We start from the raw sequence: 23,284 nt of genomic DNA on the forward strand, positions 1-23,284 counted from the left end.
AGTAACCGCGGGAACCATTAAAAACACGTGTATACTCTGGAGATACGTATGAACATACGGGGCAAAACCGTGAGGAAAACAAGGAGGGGATGGATGCGAAGTTCAGGGTTGGCTCCCCCGGCGGAGAGGTCAACGCTACGGAACTATCGATGATGTTTATTAGTGACGCTGCAGGGGGCATGCACGGGTTGGAGGGCACAGCTCCATGAGTGTGCACGCTCACATGGCTGCATGAGTGTGCACGCTCACATGGCTGCATGAGTGTGCAGGGTCACCTGGCCTCATGAGTGTGCACTGTCACCTGGCCTCATGAGTGTGCACTGTCACCTGGCTTCATGAGTGTGCACTGTCACCTGGCCTCATGAGTGTGCACTGTCACCTGGCCTCATGAGTGTGCATTATTGGGTATATTTTGTGTGTCTGGTACATTGCAAGAAAACTCTTTCTAGTACGTTTACAGAATATTCGGACAGAAACATGGACAGTGACACTGGATTTATTAGTCACATTAGACAAGGCCATTCCCATCCAGGGATGTATGCTTGGCCGGAGCACCGATGGCAACAGGTATTACTGGTTCTCAGATCGGGGCGGCTCGCACCCCCCCAGGGCCCCGCCGAGGCCGGCTCACCCAAAGCACGGCCCCCAGCATGCTCAGGAACACCGGCAGCTTCAGGAAGACCAGGAGCAGGAAGTGGACGCTGCTGAGCAGGGACCTGGGGGGACACAGTGACACCCAGTGAGACACCCCTTTAGGGGACGGCCCGGGTGCCCTCCATTTCCCCCCGTCCCTCGGCCCAGGTCCTGAAGCCACAATGGTCCCTGTAAAGATCAACCACGGACGACGGGGCAGCCCCACTTGAAGGACCACTGCCCCCCTGCCTCTCCAGCCAACATTGCCCTTGAGGGTTGGGGCTGTGGACACGGGGAAGGGCTATCGTTAGACCCGGGGGTTCAGGGGGGCCTCGGACCCCCGAGGAGGGGTGTCCTCAGCCCTCCACGGGCACAGGTGGCCCCACCTGCGGTGAGGAATCAACAACGTGGGTGGTGGTTGGATATGTTCTCCCCTGCAGCCCGCACCACCCACAGGGTAGAGACTGTTCTAGTTTCTTCACAGCAAGTAATCATCGCCTGGCCCGTGTCTCCAAAACGTTAGCACTCATGCAGGTTTAGTGGCTGCTGATGGAAGGAGGGGATGACCCCGCTCAACTCCCCCCAACCTCAGAGGCCTGTGTTCTTCAACGGGAGACAACTGTGACCCGGCTCGGGGAGGCCACCTGCCCCGGGGCTCACAGTCCCTGCCCGGGGGCCTGGGCCAGGGTCCCAGAGGGCCTTGCTCTGGCTCCTCCCTCTGCCTGGAGCCCTGCTTCTGCAGACACCTGAGTGCCCGCCCCCCCACACCCTGCTGGGCCCCTCAGAGGGCCGCTCATCAGTGAGGCCTCCCCCTAGTGAACAGAGGCCTCAGCTCTCCCAGCCCCATTGTTCTACCAAGGCTCCCCCGTGAGCGGGCAGAGGACAGCAGCCTGGGGGTGGGCTTTCTCCTTGCTGCTTCCACCCCTTAGAACACAGCGTCTGTCAGGGAGCCATGTCGTTTGGGAGGCTCACGCTGCACCCCAAAGCTGAGAGGAGGGCCCAGCATGCAGTAGGAGCCTCAGAGTTGGGTGTGAGGCCGATGAGTAAAAGAGGGGCCAGGAAAGGAAATAAAACCACCCTCCCCAGCCTCCCCCCGAACCCCGTCTAGAGGAGAATCCACCAGGTGTCCAGATCCCAGGAGGCAGGTGCGCTTACCGCGGGTGCTGGCGGAGATCGGGCGTCTCTGGCCACGTCGTACTGAGCAAGGTGGTGGCTGGCAGGGAGGAGGGCAGGCCCAGGGTGCTGGCGAAGATCTTCTGTGTGGTTGTGGGGGCTGAGGGGGAAGCACGTGTCAGGCCCCTCAGGCCGTCTGGGTGGATGTGCTGTGTCTACCACCTCCTTGTCGCCACAGCCAGGCCAGACCTGTCTCTGACCCCTCCCGGGCCCTCTCCAGGGGCCCTGTGGCCCGGTGGCACGGTCAGATGCAGAGTCGCCTGCTCAACAGAGGATGTGGGCGTCTGTCACACCCCAGCCCCTTCTGGCTCCTCCTCGTCCACCCCGCAGGGGACGGGCTGGCATTTACTCAGTAGTGACTGGCCAGAGCGGTGGGTGGCCAGGGCCCGCAGGCAGAGCTGACGGCTTGAGGAGAGCCGCAGGCAACAGGGACACGCAGCGGGGTCAGCCCTGAAGGACGGGGCCCCACAGTCCCTCAGGACAGGCCACGGTGTGAATGTTTGTGTGCCCCAGATCCTTCCATGGGGAACCCGGCGTCCAGCGGGGTGGGATTAGGAGGTCACTGGGAGGTGGCCAGAACCCTCATCATCGGGATTAGCTTCCTAATAAGGGAGGACCGACCACCACGTGCGGGTGCAACAGACGGCAGCCCGGAGCACGGCCCTCGCCCACGCGCAGGCCCCTGAGCTCCGGCTTCCCGCCTCCGGAGAGGTGAGCCGCACACCTGTGTGGTCGGTGAGCTACCAGACTGGTCCCTAGCGTTTTGTTGTAGCGGTGCGCCCAGAATGTCCACTCAGTCCCCCAGGCTGTTGGCTAGGTTTCCAGCGACCACAGGGGCGTCCTCTCTGGAAGAGGACACGAGCAGAAAGAAAGATCTAGAGAGACACGTCGAGTGGGCACCCCAGAACGGGGCCTGCCCTGGAGGCCATGGGACAAACCCCTCCCCTGACACACCCGGAGGTCTCCATGGGGTCTCGGTTCCTCTCTCTAAAATAGGAACTCACAAGGGGTGCTGAGGCCCCTCCCGGGTGAGAACGTGAGAATAAGAAAGTGGGAACCCCAAGAAGGAAGTGGGTGGAGCCAGGACCACGTGACCAGCACAAGGGGAAGGTCTGTGAGCTGGGACGGGTGGTCTTCCCTCGGAGACAGGCGCAGCCGTCTGGCAAGGAGAGTTGCTGGGAGAACACGGGAGCAAGTTCAGGGGCGTAATACAGGAGAGCCCGCTCCACCCTCTTTCCTCTCCTTTGTCTGAGGGAGGTACTGTCGGGGTGTCTCCGGGCTCCCTCTGGGGGGCACAAGGACTCAGAGTAAGAGGGGGAGATACAAGGTCAGCCTAAAGGTGCAGGTTGGTCCCCCAAACACCCCAGGAGCCCTGGAGGGGAGCCCGGGGGTCTTCTCCTGAGCCCCTCTCATGGCCGCTGCAGACGCCAGGACCACGGCCGTGAGGCTGGTGCCCAGGGCCACCCACGGTGACGTCCCCTCTCGGACCAGGTCCAGGACGGCCTGTGGTGAGAGGAGGACGTGTCCCAGCCGAGCAGTCCCCATAGGGACGACCCAGAGAAGAGCAGGAGGGACACGGGGTCCCCTTCAGAGTGGACACGGCTCTCGTGGGGACTGGAGGGCAGCATGTCCCCGGAGCCGGGCCGTTCTCAACCGGCCCCACCCAGGACCGACCCAGGCCGGACCCTGTGTCAGGGCGTGGCGCTCAGAGGGGTCTGGAACAGCCAGAGGTGTGTTTGCGTATGTGCACGTAACACACATCGTGTCCTGATCACCGTCCCCTGCCCCCAGCTCACCCTGCTCTTCAGACTGACAGGGTGACCAGGCACAGGTCAGGCAGCCTGGCCCTGGGACAAGGGGAGGGGGTGCGTGGCTCACCTGGGGACACAGTCACCACAACCTGAAAGTTGGGGTCCAAATGTCTTTGTGGCCATGGTGTGTTGATCCCACACCAGTATGTGCCTCCATCATCCTCTTTGAGGTTCTCCAAGGTCACAGTGAAGGTGAGGTTGGCTGGGTGGTCCCTGATGGACACGCGGCCCCTCCTCACTTCTCTCTCTGACCCCGTGGTCGCCACGATCTTGTTCTTCAGCAGACGCGTACATGGGTCTTCACACCAGTATTTATCATTCCACCTGAACTCCTTCTCGTACCGACACTGCACGCTCAGGGATCCCCCCACGGTGCCCCTCACGGTGCGGGGGCCGCTCAGGGCCAAACAGCCTGGAAGACACAGCCCAGTCCCCGCTCCTCACCAGATGGGCCAGGGTTGGGGTGCCCTGGGGTGCAGGCCCCTCAAGGGCTCTCAGGGCTGGGTCCATGGCAGGAGAGGGGCCGTTCCTCCCACCAGGCGAGGGGTGAGGGGGAAGTAGCTCCCTCCTCCCAGAGGGGACGCAGGGACAGGGTGTCCTTGGAGACAAGAAGGGCCGCGATGGGTAAAAACTGAGTGTGTGCACATACACGTGTGTGTGCACAGGTGCGTGTGAGTGTGTGTGGGATGTACCAAGGCCATATCCCCATTATGACAGTTAGGGTGACAGTCACAGACCCTCTCCCATCAGTGCCACTCTGTCCAGCACAGCGCAGGAGACTTGCCTGCTTTATGCACAGAATCCTTGGGTCGCCGCTGAGGCAGGTGCTGGTCCTGGCAGCTTCTCGGCCTCCCCTGCCCTCCCTCCCCTGCCCTCCCTCCTTCCCGTCAGGCTGCTCCCCACCCACCCCACCGGGTTCTTCCTCTCCCCCACTTGGGGCCCAGCCCCACTCACCTGGGGCCTGCAGGAGGAACACAGCAGAGGGCAGCCATGCGGCCCAGACCCTGGGGGTCATTTCTCCAGCACAGACACCACCTGCGGCCACACCAAGCCCTCTGTGTGGAACAGGTCCAGCCCCCCCAGAGGGCTCGATTTTCCTGTGTTCGCTTCTGCTTTTCTGGCCTCTCTGCTTCCTTGCCCCACCTCGGTGGGGTGCGGTGCTGGGGATGGTCGGGGGCAGGAAGCTGCACAGGCCCGCAGGGCCCTCATGACAGACTGCAGGCCGTGTCCCTCCTCCAGGGAGGTGCAGCCCCTCCTCAGAGCACACAGCTTCCCCTCCCTCGGTCACACTGAGCTCCACAGGGCAGAGCCAGGCTGGGATGTTTCCTCCTCGGCCTGGTGTCCCCACCCTCTGTGATGTGTCACTTCCTTGTGGTCAGGATAGACAGTCCTGCAGAGGAAGGCCAGACCTTTGCATCCCCTCTGGCCTTGCCGGTGACACAGAGGTGTCACCACCCTCCAGCAGGTGGCTCCAGACACCAGGAGAGCTCTGACCCCGGGGAGACCCCACTGTCCTCCCCATACAGGTTGGCATGACGCCCTCAGATGCCTCCAAAGGTCCCCCTGGCTCCGGGGGTCCCATCCAAGGCCGTGTCTCCCCTCCTGTGTTTCCCTGTTCTACAGACACAGGTGTGGAGCGGCTGGCACTCTGTGACGCGCCCTCCCCCCGGAAGCCGGCTCCACCGTGAGACCCTGGCTGGACAGAGGCCCGGGGTGGGCAGAGAGGGCTCACAGGTGTGAGGCAAGTAGACTGGAACGTGGGGGACCCTGCAAAGCAGAGACCGAGCCCTGCCTCTGCACCCAACGGCACAGAGAGGCGTGTCCACCAGAGGCCCCGGCTGCTGGTGGCCCTGCGGGGCTCACAGGGGCCTGTCCCAGGGGCAGAGACAGGATGGCCCTTCCCAGAGGGCAGGGAGGCAGCTCTGTCCTAACCCAGCATGTGGCCCAGACCCTCAGGGTCATTTGTTCCCATGCCTGTCTCTCCAGATGGGCCTGGGTCAGCGTGCCCTGGGGTGCAGGTCCCTTCAGGTCCCTCAGCACTGGAGGCCATGACAGGAGACAGGCCTTTCCCCGCAGCAGGTGAGGACAGAGGGGGCAGTAGCTCCTTGTGCTCATGACACGGCGGCTGTGGGACCAATCTACCTGGGAAAGGGCGGGAGGCGGGGCAAGGTGCACGGCCTACTGTAACGTCTCTCCTGGTCACGCTGGTTCTCAGCCCCGTGCTGCACCGCCCAGGTCTATCCACTTCCCCCTGAAAACTCTCTCCACACCCACTGGCAGCCCAGGGCAGGTGGCCGCCCCCACGACCCTGGACCACAGGGTCCTCCTGTCCTCACGCCCCATCAGTGCTCACTAGAACTCTGCCTGAGCCGCCCTTCCCCCTCCTCTTCCTCTGACGTGCAGGCGTCCCCTGCCCTCTGCACATGTGGTGACGTCCCGCTTCTCCTGACGCCCCCGGTGCCCTTTCCCTCTCTTCCCCCCTTGTCAGCAAGGGTCAGCAGAGGTCAAAGGCGGTCAACACCACTCCTTGCTGCACGTCCTTTCCGTGAGGCCCACTCTCCTCGCTGGGCCTCCACGGCCCTAGCGGACCTGGCTGGGGTCTCACTCCCCCCGCCCCCGAAGTGCCGTCCCTCCCCTGGCCTGGGCGCCTGCTCTTCACTGTCCCTGCGTCCCTTCCCACTTGTCTCTCCGCTTGTCCCTCCCTGTCCTTCCGGTCCCACCCGGATGACCCCTCCTTACAAAGGCTTCCCTGCTCACCCTTCCAGGGGTCACTCTGCTTGTCGGGGACCCCTGTTTATTTCCCCCACAGCCCACCAAACACAGCTGCAAGTTTCCTTTGGGTGCTTCCTCCCCTTCCCCCCCACTAGGATGTAGCTTATGTCGCAGCGGCATTTGTCCCTGAATGAATGACCCAGCGCCCGACTTCAGTGTGTGACAGATGGTTGGCTGGTGAGACATGTTTGCTAAGTCTGGCTTTAGGGGAATGAGTGACTGACTTGTCTGCCGAGACTGGCCCTAGGCAAGTGTGGTCCCCCTGCATTAGCTAATATCTACCTGGGTAACAAACCTCCCAAAACTTAGCGGCTGAAAACACTTTTCGTGTCACCCTTCCTGAGAGACCAACACCTGAGTACTTACCTGGGTCGTTCTGGCTCAGGGCGTCTGTCTCATGGACAGGTAGTCGGGGTGTCGGCCAGGGCTGCCCTCCCCCGAAGGCCGGACTGGGGCTGCAGGGCCTGTTCCCAACTCGGCGCCCTCCAGGGCTGCTGACAGGAACCTTGGGTCCTTGCTCAGGAGAGCTGACGGGGCGCCCTGGTCAGTGTGGTTGGGTTGGTTGGAGTGTCGTCCTGTAGACCAGAAGGTTGTGGGTTTCATTCCCTGTCAGGGCACATACCTAGGTTGCAGGTTCGATCCCCAGGAGGCAAGCAATGGATGCTCCTCTCTTGAGTCAATGTCAATGTCTCTTTCTCTCCCCCTCTCCCTCTCCCTCTCCCTCTCCCTCTCCCTCTCCCTCTCCCTCTCCCTCTCCCTCTCCCTCTCCCTCTCCCTCTCCCTCTCCCTCTCCCTCTCCCTCTCCCTCTCCCTCTCCCTCTCCCTCTCCCTCTCTCCCTCCCTCCCTCCCTCCCTCCCTCCCTCCCTCTCTCTCTCTCTCTCTCTCTCTCTCTCTCTCTCTCTTAGGATGGGGGGGGGAAAGTGGAGCTGATTCAGTGACTTCATGACATCACAACTAGCTCCTCCCAGAGAGAAAGATCCAACAGACAGCAGGCACAGCCTATTTTATGACCTGTCCCTGGAAGTCATACACCATTGCTTCTGCCTTGTCCAGGATCCCCAGGCCCACCCCGATACGGTGCTGAAGGGACCCACATGAAGGTAGGGCCATCTGATCTGGGTGGTGGCTACACAAGAAGGGTCACTTTCCAAAATCTCCATGAGTTGTATAGTTTATGACTTGTATAACTTTGTTTTACGTGTCAACGGGTGGTCATTGGCACCGATTCAATGCCAATAAGAATCCCCAATTTGGGGATGATGAAGAAGGAAAGTTTATTCAACGCAAAACAGTTCAATTGTGATACAGCCGCATGTAGAACATCCGTGGGGCCAGGCAGCCCTGAGGCCAGGTCCTCCTGGGGCTAGACAGCTCTGCTCTGCTTCTCCACGGCCTGCCCTGCTCCATGCCAGTCTGCCTTGCACTGCACTGGTCAGCTCCGCTCCACCAGGGAAACCTAGTCCCCCTTCTGGCGTGGAAGGGGCAGGTGCCCTCCAGAGGCTGGCTCACAGGGGTGCAAGTCCCCGCTCCTGGTCCCTGATTGGTCCGTCCTCACGAAAATGAGGGCTGCCAATCCTTGAAGTGTGATTGGTCCAAAAGGCACTGTCCTGATTGGTTAGAATAGAGCTGCTCTGACTGGTCAGCTCTATAGCTGCACAGCTCTGATTAGATGGGGGAAGCCTCAATCCTATTGGTCGAATTAGGATTCCAGGGAACTGCTAGGAAGGCTGGCTCAGTTGGCCGCAGCACAGTGCAGAGGTAGGCAGTTCGGTTCCGGCTCCTCCACGAGGGGCAATTTGAGTGAGGAGCCCTGTGCAGATATGGCTTCTAGGCCCTGTGTTCTTTGGGGTTTTTAAATATATTTTATTGATTATGCTATTATAGTTGTCCCATTTCCCCCCTTCACTCCCCTCCCACCCACATTCCCCCCTTTAGCTCATGCCCATGGACATACATAAAAGTTCTTTGGCTTCTACATTTCCTATACTATTCTTGCCCTCCCCTTGTCTATTTTCTACCTACCGTCTGTGCTACTTATTCTCTGTGCCTTCACCCCCCTCCTCCCACGCCCCTGTTGCTAACCCTCCATGTGATCTCCATTTCTGTAGTTCTGCTCCTGTTGTAGTTGTTTGCTTAGTTTGCTTTTGTTTTTCTTTTAGGTGTGGTTGTTAATGGTTGTGAGTTTGCTGTCATTTTATTGTTCATGTTTTTACCTTCTTTTCCTTAGATAAATCCCTTTAACATTTCATATAATAAGGGCTTGGTGATGATGAACTCCTTTAACTTGACCTTATCTGGGAAGCACTTTATCTGCCCTTCCAATCTAAATGAAAACTTAGCTGGATAGAGCAATCTGGGCTGTAGGTCCTTGCCTTTCATGACTTGGAATATTTCTTTCCAGCCGCTTTGTAAGAGGGGGCAGCCAAGAGGGGAGCCTCAAATAGGGGTCTGTAATAAGATCCAGAAGAGCCTGGAGATAATTGGCTCCACACCACAGGGCCACACCTGCCCAGAATCTGGCAGCTGTAGCCAATTGTGAGAGGAGCTGGAAATGGGGCTTCAGAGGAAGATTGGCACTGGGATTCAAACCGAGATGCAGCAGCCATGGCAAGGGGAGAACCATGCACAGCCCTGCAAGAGAGAACCACACAGTTTAGCAGAGTGAAGACTCTCTCGGCCCCTGAGGGAAAGAACCACACGGCGTTGACGGAGTGGAGACTCCCGCAGCCCTGAGAGGGAGAACCACGCGGCTCTGGCAGAGTGGGGACTCCCGTGGTCCGGGGAGAGAGGACCACGTGCCTTTGCCAGAGTAGGGACCCCCGCAGCTTTAGGAGATACGGTCCTCTGGACTGGGCAAAGGGGGAAGGAAGGAAGGACTGTGTCTGTTTGAGGGTGCTTTAAGGGACTTTAGGGAAGACATTAGGTCCCTACTTTAAGTTTGTATAGCATTAAATAAACGTTTCCTTTCCTTTTCACAAATCTCTGGCATTGAGAGATGTCTTTCCTCTGGTGGCAGACATAACGGACCTGGGGGCTTCTTTTAATAATAGTATATCGTCCTGGGCCCCCCCCTTGTTTGTTCTGTAACACCTTCTTGCCTGGAAGGTCTCTTTTGAGAAATCAGTTGACAGTCTGATGCGAACTCCTTTGTAGGTAACTGTCTCCTTTTCTTTTGCTGCTTCTAGGATTCTCTCCGTAATTTTAATCTTGGGTTATGTAATTATGATGTGCCTTAGTGTTTTCCTCCTTGGGTCCAACTTCTTAGGGACACTCTGAGCTTCCTGGACTACCTAGAAGTCTATTTCCTTTGCCAGATTGGGGAAGTTCTCCTTTATTATTTGTTCAAATAAGTTTTCCACTTGTTGCTCTTTCTCTTGTCCTCCTGGAACCCCTATAATCCGGATGTTGGCATGTTTGAAGATGTCCTGGAGGTTCCTAAGCCTCTCCTCATTTTTTTGAATTCTTGTTTCTTCATTCTTTTCTGGTTGGATGTTTCTTTCTTCTTTCTGGCGCACAAGGTTGATTTGAGTCCCGGTCTCCTTCCCATTACTGTTGGTTGCCTATGCATTTTCCTTTATTTCACTTAGCATAGCCTTCATGTTTTCATCTAGTTGTTGACCAAATTCAACCAATTCTGTTAGCACTCTGATTACCAGTGTTTTGAACTGTGCATCTGATAGGTTGGCTATGTCTTCATCGCTTAGTTCTATTTTTTCTGGGGCTTTGATCTGTTCTTTCATTTGGGACATTTTTTTTTTGTCTCGGCACACCTGTTACGACGTAGTGAGTGTGGAGCCTTAGCTCTTCACCACAGCGGGGCAACCCACCTGGCTGTGTTGTGATGCTGTATGTGGGAGAGGGTCCCAGAGGGAACAGTGGTGCTTGCTCCGTTCTCTGCCTGTTTTCAGTCACTTCCCCCACTCCCCACAAGCAAAGTGGGTCCTTCTGGTGCTGATTCCCAGTGGGTGGGCTTGTGTTCATTCTAGGACCTAGTGGGTCTCTCCAACAAACTCTCCTGTGAGGCTGGGAGTCTCTCCTAGCACCTCAACCCCCACAGGTGTTTTCAATTGGTGGTTTGAGGCTTTATTTCCCCGAGCGGGGGCCCTGGGTTGTGTAGTCTGTCCCACTCCCCAGTTGTTCCTCCCGGTTTATCTGCATGCGAATGTGGGGCCACCCGGTCCACAACCCACCTCCTCACTGGGTCTGCCAGCTGCTATCTTGCCGTGAGTCCTCTCTGCCCAGCTGCCCAACTCCATCCGGTCCAGGTGACTGTTTCTTCTTTAACTCCTTGGTTGTTGGACTTCCATACAGTTCAATTTTCTATCAGTTCTGGTTGTTTTTTGTTTTTAAATTGTTGTTGTCTTTCTTTGGGTTGTGCAAGGAGGCACAGTGTGTTTATTTACCTCCCCATCTTGGCCAAAAGTTATAATCTCTTTGTCTGTTTGTTTTTTTTTTAATTTGAGACCTGTTAGCCCTTGGGAACCCCTCTTAGTAGGTGTCCTGTTTTTCCCCCCAGAGTTCGCACACGTTATACTTCAATGAAAGGATCTAAAAACCCAAGCAGGAAATTATACCTCTCTTATCCTTTATGGGTCTTTTGTCACATAACAAAGAAGAAAATATATATATTTCTTTCAACCACCTTGCCTACAGATCAGAGAGTAAGCAAACTGACCAGAAGCAGGTTATAAGTGATGACATCAGCATCTGAACCCGGAATCCTCTCGCGGACAACTGCCCAAGTGTCCTTCTGCCCCACCCACCATGACTCTGCAGGGGAGGGAATAGCCAATAAAACACAATCTTCAGACGCAGGAAGCAGAAGAGAGGGCTTGTTAGGCAGCTGGTGCCATGGGAACCCAAACTGAGAAGTTCACAGGGAGTCAGCGCTTGCTAACTCCTCCCACTCGCCACTCTCTCCCTGCCCTGTCACGTCCTCAGCGCACCGTCCTTTTCCGACAACACTCTCTGAGCTGAACACAGTGTCTGCCAGCCCCTGGCTGTGCCCATGGGCTGGAAGGCCCCGCAGCCGAACAGAGCACAAGCAACAGCAATTAGGGAATTGGACTTCACGTCTGAGTCTGTGTTGTGATGGTTAACTTGTGTCAGCCTTGGCGCCCAGATTCAGCCTTATTTGGGGGTGTGTCTGGGCGAGTGTGTCTCTGTGTGTGACATTAGCCTTTGAATCAGCGGACTCAGTAAAGTAGTCGCCCTGCCGGATGTGGGTGGCATCCCCCATCCATTTGGGCCTGAACAGAATGACGGGCAGAGGAAGGAGGAAGTCACCCCTTCCTGCCTGACCACTTCAGCTGGGACACCAATCTTGTCCTGTCCAGAGAGGACTTCCTGGGCTTCGTCTCCTGGTTCTGGGGCTGGTGCAAGGCTGAACCTTCAGGTAATTTTAGGGGACCTGGCTATGGAACTGAGAAGGTCCCCCTTGGCCCAGCTCTCCATGGTCAGTGACTGGGCCAGAGCTCCCCCACCAGCAAGCCTTCTGACAGACACGTGGCTTGGGCATGGGGGAAGGGTCCCAACCAGGGAAACTGCCTCTCTACCCAAGCTTCCAACTCTGTGGACTTTGCCTGTGGCCACATCCCAGACTCATAATGGCACAATCAGGACTGATTTTTATTTTTAGAGACAGAAGGGAAGGAGAAAGAGAGGGAAACATCAATGTGTGGTTGCCTCTCACACGCCCCCTACTGGGGACCTGGCCCGCAACCCAGGCATGTGCCCTGACTGGGAATTGAACCTGTCACCCTTTGGTTTGCAGCCCACACTCAGTCCACCTAGCCACACCAGCCAGGGCCAGGACTGATATTCTTAAGAGCCGACAGAAACCTCACGTTGGCCTGATACCCTAGGGTGTAAAAGCTATCATGGTAGCAAAGTTCTGCAACTGTGCTCCTCCCCATGCAGACAGTGAGCTACAAGCCATGACAGACCCTGAGTGCGGAGGCAGAGACCAATGCCCCCTGCAAGGTCTCGGGAAGCAGGCGTGGTGAGCACCCTCCCATCCCCACCAATTAACGTCTATTCATTATTACTATGCACTACTATGAACTATTACTCTACTAGTTATCTCCATGAATCCTGTGGGTTTTTAAAGTTTATACTCTATGATGCTTTAACATCCTGGGGCCTTGTGGACCCAGGGAGGAGCTGCCCCTCCCTGGTTAGCTAATTCCTCAAGATAGCCAGAATTGCCTGCAAGCCTGCCTTCTGCAAACTGACAGCCCCCAATCTTGCCCCCGCTGATCTACGTGTATCAGGCTCCTGGGCCTGGGACAGTGTGACCCGGCACTAAATCATCCCAAGGCTGAGTCTAAGGTCGAGGGGCCACTCCCACCGCCCAGGGCCTGCCAGACTTACTCAAACTCTTCAGGCCTAACCTGGTGGTTTCTTTACCTTGCTCCACCCCTTCCTTCCCACAAGAACCACAGGAAAGTCCCCCTCCCTGAGTTCCTCTCTCTCCCTCTGCCTGCTGCCTGACCCCGGGGATCCTGGGCTGCCTTGGTGGCCTGTGGAGTGAGTGGGATTGATGAGTACAGACTTCTTCTTTTGTGACAGTCATTTCCACATTTGCATGTCTTACTGCACCCTCTGAAAACAAATTCTGGGTTCGTTTTCAAATATGTGCTTGGTTCGCTCATCTGATTCTTGACAAACTGAGATGAGTGCGGCCACGTAACAGTGGAGGACCCCCTTAAACTTGACCAACTGATGGCCCAATAGCCATTGCTTTTTTTCCCACCTCCTCTAAAGATTTTATTTATTTATTTTTAGAGGGAGGGGAAGGGGAGGAAAAAGAGAGGGAGAAAAACAGTAGTGTGTGGTTGCCTCTTGTGTACCCCTCTCTGGGGACCTGGCCCACAACCCAGGCATGTGCCCTGAGTGGGAATTGAACTGGCAGCGCTTCAGTTCTCAGGCCCGTGCTCAATCCTCTGAGCTACACCAGCCAGGATGCAATCGCTTTCCTTGATGTACCGTCTGTGTGAGAACGGCCTCTGGTGCTCAGTGTGCTGTTGGCGATGTGGCAGGTGCATGGTTTCCGATCCCTGTGGAGGACGGTGGTCGGAAGCAGTGCCCATCTGCTTCGGAAGAGAACAGTTCAGAACCATTCATTGTCAGCCTGGGACTATGGCGAGTCTTCCGTTCTGTCACAGCGCAGAGGGAGGGGACTTCGAGCGGACAGTCCAGAGAACATGGTGCTGGGTCACTAGTCGGGAGAGCAGGGAGAAGCGAGTGCGCAGGCGCCCCGATGAGACTCAGCTGCCCCAGAAGTAAAGAGAAACTCTGCAGAGTCTCAGGGTCTGTCTCAGACCCCATTTGTAGGAGGCTACGGTCTGGAATGTGTTCTTTTGTCTTGTGTCTCAAACGTCTAAGGAAAAGCACACTGTTCGTGTACATTACACACATGTTTTTGCATGGGTGACATATTGCATTAAAAAAATTTAAGGTTTGTTTTTAAAGTCTCTGGCGATTAGTTGAAAAGGGATGTAAGGTTCAGGGTCAGAGGTTCCCTCTTCTCTAGTGCGAGTGGCTGTGTCTCTGGACAGGACATCGCTCACTGGGCAAGGACGGCTGTGGCTTGTCTTAGTCGGACTGCGTTCGCCCGCAAATTGCCCGCTGCGGCCTGTGCACCCAGAGGACGGCACTGAGCATGCTCAGAAACAGGGGGACCTTCAGGAATATGAGGAGCAGGAAGTGGACGCTGCTGAGCAGGGACCTGTGCAGGGAACAGAGTGGCCGGCAGTGAGTTTCCTCCTGAAACCAGAGGCCCTGGCTCTGCCTCTCCCCAGTTGCCTTTGAGGTCAGGTCCCGTGGCCCCAGAGCTCAATGTCAGCACTGAGCCCAGTGGGCACCAGAGCCAGACAGCCCCAGGCCGATGGCCATGGGCTCCCATCCGCCATTTAGGTCAGGAACGACTTTGAGTGCCAGGACCCCGCAGATGCATAAGAATGGGGGGAGGGGGGAGAAATGGGGGGAAAGACAGGTGTGGGGCCCCAGGCAGGCCCTGGCTCCCACAGACAGCGACCTGAGCCCACGTACTGACCCCTGAGCCATCAATACGCACAGGAACTCAGCTCTCGCTGTGGCCAACTTTAAGGATGAACATCCCCTTATGTCCCCTCCACACTCAGATCAAAGCCTTGGCTCCTCCCTAAATATAACCGCGGGAGCGGATATTCTGCTTAAAGCCTCCAACAGCCTCCGCCCCAAGGAGCAGCCGCCCCAGGCTCAGCTCTCGGCCGATGCCCGCCCACCTCGGCGCCCGCCCACTGCCCCACCCACCCCGGCTCCTCGAGAATGCAGCACACCTGTGGGTATCCTGCCCCGCGTCCTCTTTGCCCACGTGCAACTCTGGGGGCTGTGGACAGCCTTGGACCTGCCAGCGGCTTCTCCCCTCAAGCCCCTGCCCCCACCCCCACCACCCCCCGCCTGAGGGTTCTCTCTCCAGCGGGAGGGGTGCGTGCGCAGGCTTGCTGAGCAGAGCAGGCCAGGCAGCCGTGCTGCCGAATTCAGGCCCAGGAGTGACCCTCTGCCTGGAACACTCCTCCTCCGCGTTCTCGCTTGGTCAGCTCTCCCGCTTCCTTCCAGTCTCGGCTCCGATGTCGCCATGGGAGAGGCCTTTGCGCGTCACTACGTATAGAAATAGGGAACCGGCCGCCTTCCCCACCCCCTCGAGGACGGACGAGTGTGGGTCACCGCCCCAGCTTCCTCACTGCTCGGCGGGGCGGTCCTGAGCGATGTCCTAACAACCTCCCTGAGGGTGCCCGGGGGGCGGTGCCCCGGGGTGGAGCCCAGCTGCTGCAGGGGGGCGGGGGCGCTGTGTTAACTCGTAACTCATTCCTTGAGCTCCCGCTCCCTCACTACACTCCCTGGGTTCACCTCTCTGCACACTGAGCACCCCTCCGTTCTCGTCTCAGGGTCTGATTTGGAGGACACCTGGCTATGACGGTCTCTTTGGTGCTTGTTTTCATCGAGCGCCTCCGTAGCCCTCACTGCACCCCCAATCGCCACCACACCCCGTCACCCGGTCCCTCAATGTCCCGCCTGTTGATTTTTCCCCTCGACAATTATCATCCACTGGCATTTCCTCTGTGTACCTGTCACCTTTATAATCTGTCATGTTTATCCGTCCATCCCAGCACATCTGTCTCTCTATCATCTGTGTGTGTGTGTGTGTGTGTGTGTGTGTGTGTGTGAGTGTGTGTGAGTAGCTGTCTGCCCATTTGGTCCTTGTCCGAATTTGAAAGAAACTCCCCGGAGAGCACAACCTGCCCGTGGGGTCGCTCTCACACCCCAGCATCTGCACTGGTTTCTGGCACGGAAGGTGTAAAGTCAGCGTCCGCTGAGTGAGTGAGCCACGGAGGAGGCCGCTGTGTGGGCAGCCCTGCCCCGGGGGAAGGAGCCGTGCGGAGGGCGGGAGACGCGGGGCCGCGGGCACCTTACCCTGGGTCTTGGCTGGGAGGTCCGGGTGTCCCTGAATGGATGTTGCTGCTGGAGGCTGTGGTGGAGGGCAAGGGTGAGGAACAGGGCCCAGTGCCTGTCCCCACCTGGTACCTGTCACCTGCGTGGTCCTGACTTCGTAAAGCAGAGGGAGCTGAGGGCAAGGGCTGAACAGGTGCCCTGAGACCGTCCTGTGGCCACAGTCAGACCCAGGCCTGGCCAGAGTGGAGGGGTCTCCCCATCCCGCCCAGTGCCACTGTGCTCTGCAGCTAAGTGCACACTTTATCAACCAGGACAGGAGATACGTCACCGTCTGCCTTTGAGCACGAGGTGTCCCTCGTCTCACTGCACACGGGAGTGCTTGAAGGTCAGACCAAGAGCTAGACCTCAGGTTCCACCCCCGCTGCCGCCCATCCACTTATCACTCCCCACGCCCACCCCTGGCGGAGGGCCATACGGGCGATTCAGGGAAGCGGGAAAGCAAGGGCACCTCACACCGCGGATGGCTGGGAAATGCTAGCGGCCCCAAAGAGGTGGAATCTCTGGCAGGTGGGACCCCCAGGCCCCTCAGCCCACCCAGCTCCTCGGACACCGGCAGCCTCGCCTGCACTCCCCCAGGCAGGAGCCTGGAGCGCCCTCCCTGGGCCAGTGGCCAGCTCGGAGCAAGAACCTCCAGGCTCAGACACCGAGGGACCCGAGGGAAAGAGCTGAGTCTCTGGGCAGTCACGTAAAGGGGGGGCATCTCCTGCTGACCCCCAGGGCCTCTCTCACCACTGAGTTCACAGCCGGTCTCTGGGGGGCTGCGCTCTCAAGGGCACATACATGAAACGTTCTGAGGGCGGCCCCCAGCATGGGAGGGAGACACCGACGTGAAGAGAAAAAGTCCCAGAGGAAGCTGAGACAATGCAGGCAGCAGAAGAAAAAGCACCTTCAGATTGATAGGGGAAGATGCAGCTCTTGAGAAAGAAGAACAAGCTAGGAAGAAGGAAGGGAGGGAGCGGGGAGAGAGGGAGAGAAGGCTCCTATCCAGCCCTGGGTGGACAGGAAAGGAGCATGAGGCCCCCGGTCCCCATGGACCCGACGGCCCAGGGCCCTCCCGCCTACACCCTGAGGCCCAGGACATGGTCAGGAGCTGGGGCGGTGGCAGGAAACTCGGGTGTCACACACACACTCACACTTTTACACACTCACACACACCTCCCACACACCCCCGTCCACACAACACACTTGGTCCTGGCTCTCTGAAGCTCAAACCCCAGGCCCGATTCCTGTCTCCTGCGTCCACGTTTCCCGGGGATGCTCTGCACAGAGTAGCTCAGACCCCTTCATTGTCGGCCCAGAAGGAAGGAGGGTCTTACCTGCGGAAACAAACACTTGAACCTGGAAAAGGGGATCAGGCAAGATGCCAAGAAGCCCATCTTCCACCATGATCGTGGAAATTCCACACCTGTACTTTCCCGCATCACTTGCAGTGAGGTTCTCCAAGGTCACGGTGAAGGTGAGGTTTCCGGGATGGTCCGCGATGGACACTCGGCCGCTCCTCACCTCCTCCCCCGAGGTGCTGGTCTCCACGGTGTCAGAGAACAATGGCAGGCATGGCTGTCGGCACCAGTATTTGGTAAATCTCTTATACTCCTCCCGGTATTGGCACGACACGCTCAGGGATCCGCCCTCGGTGCCCGTCACGTTCCTGGGGCCGCGCAGAGACAATGAACCTGGAAGACACGGGTGGTCTCGTCTTCATCCCAAAGAGCCTGGGCTGCAGGGGCCTTTGGTGGCAGGTCTTCCGGAAGTGACCCCGAGGCCTGAGGAAGGGGGCGTCGGGACGCAGCAGGTGAAAGCTGTTTGCAGACACAGGGAGGTCTGAGGAGACCCCTGCTGTGGGGGTCTGAGCCTCGGGAGGCCACGCCCCCCTCTGAGTGCTCAACCGACTCTCAGTGTGAGGGGGAGGAAGACTGGTACCCCAGGCAGGCTCTGGGCCCCCAGAAGCATCCGTCCGGAGAAAAGACTCCTGTCTCCAGTCATTACTGAGAATTGAATGAGGCCACTGAATATAAAGGGAGGGATGGAGGGATGGATGGATGGATGGACAAGAAAACGGAAAATAAGAATGGGGACCGGGGAAAATTAGATAAAGCCCAGTGTTGAGAATGACGAGGAAGCCTTCAGCTGCTGGCTATGTCCCTGTCCCCAGTGCTCACCTGTGGACCCCAAGTTCATCATCCCTGCTCACACAGGTGGGACCTCCTGCTCGCAGGTCCGGGCCACCCCGGAAATGAGAGTTGGCCAGGGTAGAAGGCGGCTATTTCAGAAGGGGCTCTTGTCAGCCATGCTTCGGGGACAGTCATGCTTCGGTTTCCCGCCCGGAACAGAACACTGCAGCAACCCCTGCCATCACTTGAGATCTGTAGGGACTCCTGGCCCCACATGGATGGCCCGTGGCGGTCCCTTCCATCCCCTGCTCCTCCACAGCCCCTGCCGGCCCTGTCACACCCCAGATCCCACCTTCCGGTCCTTCACCACCTCTACGACCTTGACGTTGCCTCTCCAGTCTCTCTGGCAGCTCCAGTTGCGATTGACTAGGACCCAGGCCCCTGAAACCTCTGCCCCCCACTGTGGAGTCACCCTCACTCCACAGAACACGTGCTGGCCGCCCAGGTCTGGACAGGAGGGGGCTCTGTCCACGGCGCAGGCTCCTGAGAGCAGCTCTGGCAGAAGTACCAAGTTTCCGAAGAAGAGTCGTGCGTGGCGTCTATCCGCCCATCACCTCTCTGTCTGTCCGTCTGTTCATCTGTCCATATGTCCATCCATCCCTCCCTTTCTTCCTTTCTCCTTCCCTCCCTCCACCCACCCACCCATCCGCCTATCCAGGCAATATATGGTCATCCACAGATGGTCAGACATTTGCTGTATTTTATTCCAAAACGAAAAGAAAGCCGACCACTTTTGCTTCTTCAGTGTTAACGATCTGGCACTTTCTCATGTTAGCTCCCAAGCTCGGGTGGCCCGCTGACCTGTATTCTGCCCCAGAATGCTGTCCGCCTCGCCCGCCGCTGCCCCCTGAAGCAGCGGTTCTGAACCAGGGGTGATCCTGCCCCCAGGGGACGTTTGGCAGTGTTTTAGGATGTTTTTGTTGTCACAGAGTGGGCGGGGTGGGGGTGGGCGCTACTGGCATCTGGAGGGTAAAGGCCGGGGATGATGCTAAATAAACACCGCGCACAGGACAGCCCCACAGCACAGGATAACCCCGCCTCGGTGTCCACAGCGCTGACTGAGGAGCCTTGCTGGAGGGGACAAATTGCGGCAACCAGGGACCTCTGAGCACAGGCTTGGGGCTGGCAGGGGGGGCCCCTGCCGCTGCATGAAGCCCAGTGCATTTGCTGCTGTTCCGGGATCTGCCTCTGGGGGCGCTGTTCCCCAGTTTGCTAAAGCAGCGTGGTGCTTTTCCTGCAGGATTGTTCACTGAGTCTCAGTCTCACCCTTGAAGATGGGGGGCGGGGGGCGGGGGCGGCTTCCTCAGGTCTTCATGGGAAGACATTGTGAGGGACACTCTGAGTCCCACCCAGAGGCTCCCTTTCCTCTGATACGCCTCTACCGCTACGACCCCCACCCAGAATAAACTCTCTGCCCACCAGCACCTCAAAAAGAAAAGTGGTCTGACCCCTTCCACCGTGGTTTATGGGGGCTCTCCGGGCAGGACTGGCCGCACGTTCCCCTCAGTCTCACCACCCCACCCCCACCCCGCACCGGGTCTATCGCACAGAACCTGGGGCACCAGCCCAGGCAGTGCCTGGGGATGCACGGACAGCCATGCACAAGGCCTTAGTAGCTGACATACTAGTATAAAAAAATCAATGACCTCGGAAGTCAGCGTACTTCCCGTTTGAATCTTGGCTGTGTCTTTCATGAGCTGATCTAGACTAAATATTCGCACCGCTCTTGGTTGGATCAGGATGACGATAGGGATTAGATCAGGGGGCGGGGGCGGGGGGAGCCAGATAATACAGTGATGAGCCCAAACAGTACTGGTTCTCTGCTCCCCGCCCCCTTCGCTGCGGGGTATTCCTGACTTTAACAATGATGGTTAATATGGCTGGAAGTTTACTCTGGGCTCCGTATGTGCTCACGGTGCGGAGAGCATTTTCTGTTTCACCCTCACCCTATCCCAATGAGGAATTAGGGTGCCCTCAGGGTTTTGGGTGCATGCCTTGTCCCTCTCTGCTTACGTTTTTGTTTCTTCCCCTTCCCATCACCACCCTCCGTCCACCCGGGTCTGCCAGGGCAGACTTCCCGAGGCCCCGCTCACCTGGGGCGCAGAGCAGCAGCAGAGCCCACGGGAACCGCATGGCCCTGGGGGTCTCCAGCCGCCGCCAGCCCCGGGGCTGGGGGCTCCTCACCCAGGATCTGCTCAGCCGGTCCCCTCCTCCTCTTTCCTCAGCACGTCTCTGCTTCCCTCTTCATCCCCTGCTTGTTTCTGTTCTCAGAGCCGGTTAGAGCATGTGGGAAGCTAGGGTTTTGCATCATCGTGCGGTCAGGGGAAAACAGTGCTGAACCTCTGAGTTTGCAGTTTCCGCTTCCCTTCCCCGACAGCAGCGTGCCCCTCCCATTCTCAGCCACCGTAGGCAGGCCTGCCCTGTCCTTCTCCAAATCCCAGTGGAGCCCCGACCAGTCTGTGCTCATTTCTGTCTGCGTTTTCCAGCAAGTCCTGCTCTTTATGAGTCGCTAACTTCCTGTGGCCGACATGAGCCGTCCCGTGTGGGACAGGCCTGACTTCGCCTTATCTGGACAAGACCGGGGACTTCTGGGGCCCAGGGCAGATGGAAATGCTCTTGTTCCAGAATGTTAAGACTTTCGAGACGGCGACAACGAGCGTTACACGGAGCAGGAAGCCCTCCTAAGTGCAGAGCCCTGGAGCACGGCAGGGGCGTACCTCCAGGACGCCGGCGCTGTCTCTGGGTGGGACGCAAAGTGAGGCTGGGGCCACCGGTGCAGACTCCGGCCTGCTGGAGTCCACTGGAGTCCGTGTGTCATGGATGCCGTGAGCAAATTCGCACAGACGGCAGACGTCCTGGGGAGCAAAAGGGACGGCACGGCCACTCTCTCAAGGGGACAGTGCCTCGACCCTTGCCTGGACAGGCTTTTATTGCTTCCCCGTCCCATTACATCAAAGAAGGTGTATCATTCATTACTCTCAGGTTTACTTTAAGTGATTACTTCTTACAGACAACAAAGAAAAAAATGTTGCAAATGCAAGGGAGTGATAAAAATGACTGATGTGGTTACATTTCATCTTTGGGACGGCTTAGCACAGACTTAGGGAGTTGCTGCAGAGATGCACATTAAATGTCTACAGTCTCAACTCAGGGTGAGGGAGTTTTAGCAAAAGCGAGTCTCATAGCAGCCCGGGTACAATGCACACCTGGTTCCCCAGGGAAAGCTGATCTGCACACCTGGCTCCTGTGTGCCGCCTCACATTGACTGGTTTTCCGGATCAATACTGGGCTACATTCGCCATTGCTGTGCTGATGGGTTCCCTACAGTCCACTCTGGGGGGTGGGGGAGGTTTTCTTCTGAACCCCCAGCTCTTGGTCTGCCCTCCTCAGGCCCCAGAAGCCTCGAGTGGTTGCCCCTCTGGGTCACCTGCCCCTGAGCGGTCTCCATCGCTCCAGCACCCAGAACTTGACAAACCACCCTCAAGCCTCCCCTTTCACCTGTGTGGTTGAATGAGGAGCCTAGAGTCTCAAGGGCAGAAATGTTTCAGTGTATCGAAAGGTAACTTGGGTGTTCCTGGCCAGAAATAGAACCAATCCCATGAAGCAGCCACGGAGCATGGACAAAGGCAGACACTCATTTGAAATGCTCTATCCGAGAACTTGGATTCGTTTAGGCAGAAAGCCCTGCGATTCTGGGATTCTGTTGTCAAACAGGTTCTTAGTTGGGTGTCTCAGTAAATAAACTTCACGCTGGTTCATTTTTTGCTGCTTGTGGAGGCTCCGTATTTTCTGGGGGTCCGTGCTTGTTTGCGTGCGTGTGTGGCCACGCCCCCTCCCCCGGAGTGGGGCAGTTTCCTGCACAAGGTGTGAAGCAATCACCCCGGGTGGAGACATCAGGGTGGAAGGAAGTTCGCCAGAGGCAGAGGGTTTGTCAGGCCACGAGCTTCTCTTATGCTGGACTCTTCCCCCTACTTTAAACCTTAGGGTTTCAGAACATGAAAATGTACCAAAACTCACATCCATAGTCTGTGGGTTTTATTACTCTTTGTGACATTCTATCTAAAATTGCTTTTTTAACATGACCTTGAGAGAAAATTATCCCCCCAAAAGTGATTCGTGAGGTGCCATTAGAAGTTTTCCTTGGCTGCCTTGTAGCTGTGTGACCCTCGGTGAGTCACGTGATCGCTCCCAATTTTGGATTCAAACTCTCTCCCTCCTTCCCAGCTCACCCCATCTGGGTGCTGTGGCTAGTAGGTTCCCATGCGTGTCTGTGGGTCCTTTGAAGAAATTCTATGCATCTGTGTGTGTGTGTGCGCACGTGTATTCTTTCCTCTCCTCCAGGAAAAGCAGCACCTTATGGGTATCGCTCTGCCACTTGCCTACTTCCACCCAGTGTGCTTTCAAAATCACTCCGTAGCAATGCCTGTAGATTTTTGCTTCTAATGGCTTCATAGCATTCCATGATATCTGCGTGTTATGATTTGTCTAAGTCTTTCCCTCTGGGTGAGCATTTAAGTTGTTTTCAGTTTTTTGCAGCTGCGTGCAATTCCGTAAGGAAGATCTTTGCAGGTGTGGCTGATACACAAGTGTGACTGTGTCTCGAAGACAAATCCCTATAAATCAGATTGTAGGTCTGTGTGTTTTCCAGTGTGGGCGGATAGCACGAGAGAGGGTACAAAGCTTTCTGCTGTTGTCCACAGGCATGAATCCACGCCGACCCTGCCCACAACATTGCGTATTGTCAACTTTTCAACCTCACAAGTCTGATTGTAGAACTGGCCTGCCGACTGAACGTGGCCTGCGCCCCACTTAGAGGGCGTTGCTATGGGTGCAGGGGATGCGGGGGAAAGAGAGGTGAGGGAGGAGCAATGAACCACAAAGGAGAACGTCCCAAGCAGGCGCTCCTGTGCATGCTGGGAACAGACAGGCTCCTGGCCCCTCCCAGCCTCCTCTCCTCCCCATTCGAGGCTTTCCCAAAAAAACCCTTTTATTCAAAAAAGAAGTAGCACCTTCAGTAGCTTAGGGGTTAAAAGAAAAGAAAAGCATACAAGCAAAGAGCAAGTAAAAACATACATGAAGAGAGGAAATGCCCAAAGAAACATAGACGCATGTAAATGGTTCCACTGGGTCCCAAGGAAATGACGGACAGTGGATTTGTCTGAAGGATAAGGGGCATGCTGGACAAAGCGGAGCGAGCAAGCAGGCGGGCAGGTCTCAGGAAAGAAAGG

At 57.1% G+C, this 23,284-nt stretch overlaps 2 protein-coding genes across 3 annotated transcripts; both read right to left on the reverse strand.

The window, feature by feature from the left end:
• Positions 1 to 480: 480 nt before the first annotated feature.
• On the reverse strand, positions 481 to 4,951 carry LOC123817335 (CMRF35-like molecule 6). Of its 2 annotated transcripts, none has more exons than XM_045836978.1 (4): positions 4,572 to 4,944; positions 3,685 to 4,029; positions 1,789 to 1,906; positions 481 to 716 (listed from the first exon to the last, which is right to left on the reverse strand). In XM_045836978.1, the coding sequence occupies exons 1-4, from the start codon at positions 4,630 to 4,632 to the stop codon at positions 581 to 583; spliced, it is 660 nt and encodes a 219-aa protein (XP_045692934.1). In that variant the 5' UTR covers positions 4,633 to 4,944; the 3' UTR covers positions 481 to 580. The 2 variants fall into 2 exon arrangements, 1 of the variants encoding a protein (XP_045692934.1); XR_006785401.1 differs by lacking the exon at positions 481 to 716 and adding an exon at positions 2,531 to 2,981 and having other exon boundaries at positions 4,572 to 4,951.
• Positions 4,952 to 13,789: 8,838 nt separating this feature from the next.
• LOC123817376 (protein CD300H-like) lies at positions 13,790 to 20,353 on the reverse strand. The gene is made up of 4 exons (XM_045837050.1): positions 20,150 to 20,353; positions 17,202 to 17,558; positions 15,847 to 15,901; positions 13,790 to 14,119 (listed from the first exon to the last, which is right to left on the reverse strand). Exons 1-4 carry the CDS (start codon positions 20,187 to 20,189, stop codon positions 13,987 to 13,989), a joined length of 585 nt encoding a protein of 194 aa, XP_045693006.1. The 5' UTR covers positions 20,190 to 20,353; the 3' UTR covers positions 13,790 to 13,986.
• Positions 20,354 to 23,284: the final 2,931 nt, after the last annotated feature.

This window comes from Phyllostomus hastatus, unplaced genomic scaffold, assembly GCF_019186645.2.
Source record: "Phyllostomus hastatus isolate PE091 unplaced genomic scaffold, TTU_PhHast_1.1 phas_contig_210, whole genome shotgun sequence".
Classification (NCBI taxonomy): Eukaryota; Metazoa; Chordata; class Mammalia; order Chiroptera; family Phyllostomidae; genus Phyllostomus; species Phyllostomus hastatus.

Coding starts and splice junctions, on each gene's coding strand:
- LOC123817335 (XM_045836978.1), bottom strand. CDS start 4,632: ATGACCCCCAGGGTCTGGGCCGCATGGCTGCCCTCTGCTGTGTTCCTC. Junction 4,030..4,571: donor GTTCCTCCTGCAGGCCCCAG/GTGAGTGGGGCT, acceptor TGTGTCTTCCAG/GCTGTTTGGCCCTGAGCGGC. Junction 1,907..3,684: donor TGTGGTGACTGTGTCCCCAG/GTGAGCCACGCA, acceptor CTTCCCCCTCAG/CCCCCACAACCACACAGAAG.
- LOC123817376 (XM_045837050.1), bottom strand. CDS start 20,189: ATGCGGTTCCCGTGGGCTCTGCTGCTGCTCTGCGCCCCAG. Junction 15,902..17,201: donor TCAAGTGTTTGTTTCCGCAG/GTAAGACCCTCC, acceptor CCTCCACCACAG/CCTCCAGCAGCAACATCCAT. Junction 14,120..15,846: donor CCTCCCAGCCAAGACCCAGG/GTAAGGTGCCCG, acceptor TTCCCTGCACAG/GTCCCTGCTCAGCAGCGTCC.